The following is an 8,575-nucleotide window of genomic DNA, read 5'->3' on the forward strand; positions in this document are numbered from 1 at the left end:
CATTCACTACTTTATTAACGTTTTCAAGTCGTAAATAGATCTCATAACTTATATTCATATCAACTAAACCGTTAAATGTTTTATTAATATATCTCAATTTAATAATCATACATGTGTATATATATATATATATATATATATATATATATATATATATATATATATATATATTTACACATAATTGTTCGTGAATCGTCAAGAGCAGTCGAAAGGTAATTGATTTTATGAACACAGTTCAAAAATTTTGAGATTTCAACATTACAGACTTTGCTTATCGTGTCGAAAATATATAAGGATAAAGTTTAAATTTGTTCGGAAATTTCCGGATTGTCACATCTGTTACAATTGAGAATTTAGAAAGTTTCTAAGGAAGAATTAGAACCTATTTCGTGTTAAAAGTTTTATCTAAAACGATCTCTAAATCATAATCAAGGTTTGAGTTGCAAGTCGTGTTCTTCATGTCTTTTTTTTTATTTTGTTGTTTCTGTTAATACAAATCAACTCAATAGATCGTTTCTATTTCAATGGAATAACCTAAAGCATTATACTAATTAGTGGTTATATTTGGATTTGGTGTCTGATCGATTTGGAATTAGAATGAAGAAGGAGATGAAATAATTAATACGCGATATATATTTTTGGGTTATGATTAAATCTGAAAAGTGACGAGCAGAGTGATGGTTTGTAGTGGTGACAGGTTTTCGAGAGGTCATGGGTTCGAGTCTAGTACAAGACATTTTTAAAAAAAACCGATTTCTTGAAGGTAGTTTCTTTATCTATTATTATTATCTATTATTATTATTGTTATGTTATTATTAGAAATTATTATTATTATTATGATTGATATTACAGTTATTAGTATTATTATTACTAGTATAATAGTTATCAATTAATATTAATAATAAAAATTACAATTATGATTACTATTATTATTATTGTCAAGTTAAGTATTATTATTACTATTATATTATACTACAAATTAATATTAGTTTCCTAAATATTAGCATTGTATCATTTCTAGTACTATTACTGTTAATAGCAACAAAAGTATTATTAATATGATTACCATCATTAGTAATGTTAATATTAAAGATTATTATCATTTTTACCAAAAATTGTTATTTTGATATTATTACAACTATATAATATTTATTATTATTATCATTTTTACTACAAATATCAGTAATATTATTATGATTCTTACTATAATTACTATTATTATAAGTAATATTACATATGGATAAATTATATTAACAATTTCTATATAAATATTCATATATATAACCAATTAGGCATTGTTAATATATATATATATATATATATATATATATATATATATATATATATATATATATATATATATATATATATATATATATATATATATATATATATATATATATATATATAACTAAACAAATGATACTCATTTTCAAATATATATACAAATTAAATATATAATATATAAAGTTATAATATATGAAATTGTCCGGTTACGAATATATGTTTTAATATATATATGAATGATATAGGTTCGTGAATCCGAGGCCAACCCTGCATTGTTCAATGTCGTCATATGTATTTTTACTACAAAATACAGTATCGTGAGTTTCATTTGCTCCCTTTTTAAATGCTATTGCAATATATATTTTTGGGACATAAAATACATGCGCTGCTTTTATAAATGTTTTACGAAATAGACACAAGTAATCGAAACTACATTCTATGGTTGGATTATCGAATTGAATATGCCCCTTTTTAGCTTGGTAGCCTAAGAATTAGGGAAATGGCCCCTAATTGACGCGAATCCTAAAGATAGATCTATGAACCTTGACACGTCCCATTCGGGTTACGAATGCTTTAGTACTTCGATTATCATGTCCGATGAGAGTCCCGGAATGATGGGGATATTCTATATGCATCCTGTTAGTTCGGTTATCAAGCGTTCACCATATGAATGATTTTTTTATCTCTATGCAGTTTGCGAAATGCCTGATATGAGATGATGTTTGTGAGAAATGAAATAAAATATATATATATATATATATATATATATATATATATATATATATATATATATATATATATATTGTGGTCTATTAAATTAATGGAAATGATTGTTTATGATAAACTAATGAACTCACCAACCTTTTGGTTGACACTTGAAAGCATGTTTATTTTCAGGTATTAAAGAAATCTTCCGCTGTGCATTTGCTCATTTTAAAGATATTACTTGGAGTCATTCATGGCATATTTCAAAAGACGTTGCATTCGAGTCGTTGAGTTCATCAAGATTGATAATAAGTCATACATAGTTTGGATATATTATGAGATAGCATGCATGCCTGTCAACTTTCGTTGTAATGAAAGTTTGTCTTTTAAAAACGAATGCAATGTTTGTAAAATGTATCATATAGAGATCAAATACCTCGCAATGTTACCAAATGTAATGTATTCATCCTTATGGATTAGGACGAGTCGTTTCAAATCCGTACCTCCTAACCCAATTACAAGTGGACTAAGTCCCTCAATTACACTAAATATTCAACACTAACTTTATAGGATTAGTTATCCCCTATGTGGTGTTGTGGATCTTGAAATGTGTGAACCTATTCATCATTCTAATCTTGCACCTCCTGTTTTGGATCATAATGTTTTTGTAGCTGTGCCTAAGCCATCGAAGCCTCAAAAGAGAAAACATAAAATGGGAAAATTTAAGGAAGATTTGAAGTTAGGAGATGAAGTTGTAGTGGGTTCTATGGTATCTAATAAAACGGGTACTTCAGAAGCTAAGGAGCGGGTTCTTTGGTTGCTACTAAAAATTGCCTTTTTCCAAACTTGATAAATTAGGGGGTGATTCCACCTTGTGAGGGTACACATATTAGTAGTAATTCTGTAAACGTTGTTACGCATCAATTTGCTTCTCGTAGTGGCAAATGTATACATATTGACAAAATCAAGGGGATGACATCACGTCCGGATAAAAGAAATAGTAAGGGTTCCTCTTAGTTGTCTTCGGTTTTCAGTTTTCACGTGTTATAGGCTTGTTGTGGTTGTTCTTTTTAGTGGTTATGTCAGGTATGTTTGATGCTTGTGTGGTTGTGTTTGTTGTTTGTGTCTGTTATAGTTTAGGCTCAGGTTGAGTTAGCTAGATTTTAGGTTGGTTTTGATTGTTTACTCTTTTTGAACTTTAACGGTTGTCGATTGTTGCATTGATTTATAGAATCATTTATTTATTGATGAAGACATTCTAATTTTAATAGTAATTATTATTAATATAAAAAAAATTTGCCTTTAAAAAAAAAAAAAAAAACCCTTTAAAGATATATTGATAGATACATCCAGGAATAATCATGATTCATGTTGAAAAGATAATCATGATTCATGTTGAAAAGATAATAATTACTTACAAATAAAGGTTTTTGAAAATAAAAGGAAAAAGTGTACTTTTAACAAATTTGCTCAATTTTAATCGTCACATAACAAACTCATCCCCACAACAAAAAGACCGACCCCCACCAAAAAATTAAAATAAAAAAAACTTCCTAAATCCCCTTCTTCGTCTTCCTTCTCACCCAAAAACACACAGGAAGATAAATCAATTTTATCTTAATTAAACCTTGTTTTAACACACAGTTAATACTCTTTTTCTCTATTCACGTGCATAAACGTTTTAAAGTCCCCTACTTTATTAGAAAAAGACCATAATTTTATACGAAACAATAGCTAAATCGGACTATAAAAACAAAGAAAACAGGGGCGGCTAATTAGGGTTTTCATTAATTTTCAACGTTAATGTGGTTTTAGCTATTTTTTTCGGTTATTTTTGTTAATTTTAGAATATCTATGTGTTAATTTTGCCAGTTTGTGCTGGTACTAAACTGATAGAACAAGAACAATAACAAACCCTAGGTTTTTTCTGTTTGGCTATTGTGATGTTTTGAGCATTAGGGTTTAATAATTGTGTAATGGGACTGAAGTATTGTTAATAAATAAATGGGTGCTTTTTAAATTGTGGGTTTTGATGATATAATAAGTTTGTTTTGGTTTATTGGATGTGTTGATTGAACTTATTAATAAGATGAGGGTCTTGTGAGTATGTTCAATCCTTTTGTTTTTGGGTGTTGTTGAAGTTTATGATCATCATAAATACTACAATGCACATTGGGTTGTTTTTGTATAATGTTTAGTACCAATTATGGAAAAAACAGAGCCTACATTCGTACCCGAATGGTTAAAGAATGGTGCAAGCTCAACAACTATATCTCATCAATCTTCATTGCATACTGGTACTTCTTGTATTCCTATATGTCTTTTTGCACAATCTCGATATTACATTATTAATTTGCTTGTATATTTAGGTTCAGTACTTATAAGATTAAACGGGTATGTTCACCCCTGTTAGTGAGCCGTTTGGTTTGGTTGGTTTAGTTGGATTAGGGCTCGTTGTTGGATTCTTTTGTATCGGTTGTACTGTTTGATCTTTGGATCCGTTCTAATGTTATCGTTATTTTTGCCAAAAATAAATAAATAATAATACTTATAAGATGTTATTTTGTTGCTGTAGATGATCAAGGTGTATCTAAAACTTTGAGAAATAAGTCATATGATAAAGATTTAGGACGTACCACTACTTCATCGTACTTTCGTCGCTCTTCTAGTAATGGTGTAAGTTCAAGGTCTTATAGTAGTTTTGGACGGAACCGTGATAGGGATAGTGTAAGGCGCCGGGATTATAAGTATTCTGATCCGTTAGCTAGTAGTTTGCCGAGTAGGTTTGAGGCGGGCGGATTAAGGCGTTCACAATCGAATCTTTCTGTTAAATGTGGTGAATCATGGCCACAGAAAGAAAAAAAAGATCATAATAGTTACGGAAAGATTTCATTGGAGAGTGATTTTCCGTCTCTGAAATTAGAAAACGGTCTGCCGCCTCCGAAAAATGGTGACGTGACGTCTTCCGGTTTGAGTTGTGTTGTTCAGAGTTTATCGATCGGTGGTGATGTGTGGACCTCGGCTCTTGCAGAGGTGCCTGTGACGGTTAGGGGTCACGGAAACAACGTTTCGGTTCAACAGACGGTTCAACCTGGTTCGATATCTGGAACTAGTACTGTGATAACGGGTCGGAATATGGCTGAAACTTTGGTTCAAGGTCCTCCTCGTGCTCAGACTGCTCCCCAGGTACTTCAAAGGGATTGTTTCGATTGACTTTTGGAACAGATTATCTTAATTCTTGCGACTTTAGGACACCCTAGTGTGGGTCGGTTGTTAATATCTGTTTCTGTTTTGTTGGTAGTTATCTGTTGGAACTCAAAGGCTTGAAGAGCTTGCAGTGAAGCAATCCAGGCAGTTAATTCCCATGACTCCTACGATGCCTAAAGCCTCGGTAATAGTTATTTGACCTGCGTTGAGATCTCTAAAATACCCGTTACTTTTTTCATTGATTGTTGTCAATATATGTAGTCTGCCTTTTTTAGCATAGTTTTTTTTCTAGAACGGCAAACTCACGCACTCTGGATAATTTTTACACGAATAATGTCCTAAACGGGACTCGAACCCATGACCTCAAGGTCAGAGGGGCTCCTTGATACCGCCGAGCCAAATGCCCTTTGGTTCTTTTTTTAGCATAGCAACCCTTTATGTTGCTTATTTGCTTGTTCTACGCCAAGTGAATAAGTATGTTTGTTGAAAGAACTACAAAATCTGTTACTGTACAACATTTCAACCATACAAATACAAATAGCATTATATCTCTAGTTGTGTAGCTCAAGTTTTTTGTGCATAGTGTCCAATTCTTTAACTAGTAATGTTTTTTTCTCAACGCAAGTTATACCATACAAATACTAGTGCACTCCCGGATATACATCTTTAAATCTTAGTATCCAGACTTTTATCTTATGATATGATCCGTATGAAATTGTTATCTAAAGGTTGTTTCTTTTTTATTATACAAGTGAATCTCTCTTCTATACTTATCGTAAACTTTTAATCTATATCTGGTTGTCAATATTGTCTGATTTTATAAGATTATTATGTTATTGCTCTACTCTACAGAACTCTTGTGAAGGACCTTGAATTGGATTTGGTTTATAACAGAAGATTAGTTTGCGCGTTTGACTTGTTTGATATAACCTTTGGATATACATTCATTTTTTTAATTATATTCCAGCCTATGCATATTTCATATGTAGATATAAGTATTTGTTTCTCATTTGCAAGATCAGCTATTTGTAGAGTCGTAATTTGTCTAATTTTCTCTAACCTTTTTTCTAGGCCTCGAGCTTGTCTGATAAGCCGAAGCTTAAGTTTGGGCAATTGCAGCATCAAAGTTCTTTACCTAGACTTGTCTCTGTGAAATCTGATGTCAGCAAGGCATCATCATCATCATCCCCATCATCATTATCACCACACACTGTTGGAAAACTCCAAATTCTCAAGCCATCACGAAATGGTTCTAGCATTCCTACTGTTAATGAGACCTCTTGCTCAAGCCCGACAGCTGGCAGTAATGTACCAAATAGCCCAATTGCTGTCGTTGGATCTGCTTCGTTCAGAAACAACGATGTTGCAACCATTGTTGTTGAGCGCAAACCTTGTGTAGAGAAGAAACCATCCCTTCAAGCTAAAAGCCGGCATGACTTTTTTAACCTTATGAGGAAGAAATCTTTAGTTGACAACTCATCGGTTACTGGTTCATCTGAGTTGACCAACGGTCCAGCTGGTGGGACCGAGGATGGTCCAATGGAAGCGTTGGATATGCCTTGTGGGGCCCAATTTTCTGATGAAAATAAGGATGATTCGAGCTGCAATGGTGAGACTCAGAGATATAGTAATAACGGTAAGGATAATTCAAGTGTTGACGTTATTATGTACTCGGAGGAAGAAGAGGCTAGATTCTTGCGATCGTTGGGTTGGGAGGAAACTGCTGAAGAAGAAGAAGGGCTTACAGAAGAAGAGATAAATTCTTTTTACAGGGATGTAAGTAAGGTAAAATATATCCTTTTATTTTAAGGCAAGTAAGGTAAAATATTAGGAATGTAGTGGTTGATAAAAGGGTAGGTAGGTAATTTTAATGTTGAAGAAATTGACCATGAGTTTTGTGTTTTTGATCAATGCAGTACATGAATTCAAATACGGCTTTGAATTTTTTCAAAGGAACAAAGCTGGAGTCTTTGATGCCCCACAACTTGCAGATGGAAAAAAATGGAGGCATTTTACATGAGACTACTACTAAGGTGGAATCTTGAGCTAGTACATTGGTACATCAAGTTTGGGACTTGATGGTTATGAAATCTCAAAAAGATTGAAATTTTTTTTGTGGTCTCTTGTTTGGGCGATTTCTTATAGGGGTTTGAGATAAAAAGAGAGTAGGATTTAGGTTTTTTGGTTCTTTGCATGCTGTTCGATTGGGAAATTGATTTGGTTGTGCAAAGAAATTTGGTATTTTTTTTACTTTTAAAATCAACATAGCAGCTTATGGTTTTGGGCATAAAACCAAGAAATTTACTTATATATGTTTCTCTCCATGCCTTTTTTTTTTTTTTTTTCAACCAATGATAATTGGATTGATTGAAACGACTAAAGATACGGTCATTTCATAATCTTACATGATGATTACATCCACAATGGGCAAACTTATGATCAATCATTTCAAGAGAGTTTTTCATGACAATGTAAAAGTCTATAATGATTATTTGGAATAAAGGTTGACCTAATTAATGCGCTTGATTGGTTCTGTGATAAATGTGAGATAATGATACGCATACATTTTACATGCGCATCACACGTGCTGCCAAAAGACTTCTAGAGCTAATGATGATGCATGTGAAATACGCTAAGGGGGCGTTTAGTTCGTGGATTTCAATTTCCAGGATTTGAAATCCTACAGGATTTGAAATCCCACAGGATTTGAAATCCTATCTTCTGTTTGGTTCGAGGTTTTCAAATCTCAAATTTGTAACGCGATCCCGAACGGGAACGCGATCGCAAAACAAGAGGATAAACAAGAGGACGCTGCCAAAGGATACCACAATACCTGTGACAGAGGAGTGGTGAAGGCGGCCGACAAACCTTACTAGGGACCACAATCACTTTTACAACTTTATGGATATGGATGTACAAAGCGGGAAAGGCAATGTACTTTTTGTCGAGACGTGCCAATAAGTGACAAAATCTTTCAACTATAAATAAGGTATCAAATCATCATTACGGAGGATCGACTTCCAAGGAAATTAACTTGTCATATAAGAAGTGATACCTGCGCCACCCGATATACAACCACTGAACCCGCGCGACCTGTCTAATAGCATTACAAGCTTCACTCTCTCGGTCACAGGTAACGTTTTTAGAACATAAATCCCAACACCTCCCTTGAGCCATCAACTGGCTACCCCGACGATGGTGGGTCGACTTTTAATCACTCATTTCGAGATCATCATCTCGTAATGAGGTTTTTTTACGGTACTCCGGACCGGAGAGTTAAACTCAAAAGACCCTTAAATCCCCTTAATTTGTTATCAAGTATGGATTGGACCCGAATCGTACATTTTATGCTTGATCATGAGATTTCGAAAGGGTG

At 33.1% G+C, this 8,575-nt stretch overlaps 1 protein-coding gene across 2 annotated transcripts; it reads left to right on the forward strand.

Moving 5' to 3' along the window:
* The first annotated feature begins 3,537 nt into the window (after positions 1 to 3,537).
* Positions 3,538 to 7,521, forward strand: LOC139890850 (uncharacterized). Of its 2 annotated transcripts, none has more exons than XM_071873780.1 (5): positions 3,538 to 4,289; positions 4,568 to 5,178; positions 5,294 to 5,383; positions 6,271 to 6,975; positions 7,116 to 7,521. In XM_071873780.1, exons 1-5 carry the CDS (start codon positions 4,199 to 4,201, stop codon positions 7,242 to 7,244), a joined length of 1,626 nt encoding a protein of 541 aa, XP_071729881.1. In that variant the 5' UTR covers positions 3,538 to 4,198; the 3' UTR covers positions 7,245 to 7,521. The 2 variants fall into 2 exon arrangements, with proteins under 2 accessions (XP_071729881.1, XP_071729880.1); XM_071873779.1 differs by having other exon boundaries at positions 3,540 to 4,289; positions 6,271 to 6,984.
* The last annotated feature ends 1,054 nt before the right edge of the window (positions 7,522 to 8,575 follow it).

The sequence above is a fragment of the Rutidosis leptorrhynchoides genome, chromosome 2, assembly GCF_046630445.1.
Source record: "Rutidosis leptorrhynchoides isolate AG116_Rl617_1_P2 chromosome 2, CSIRO_AGI_Rlap_v1, whole genome shotgun sequence".
Lineage (NCBI taxonomy): Eukaryota > Viridiplantae > Streptophyta > Magnoliopsida > Asterales > Asteraceae > Rutidosis > Rutidosis leptorrhynchoides.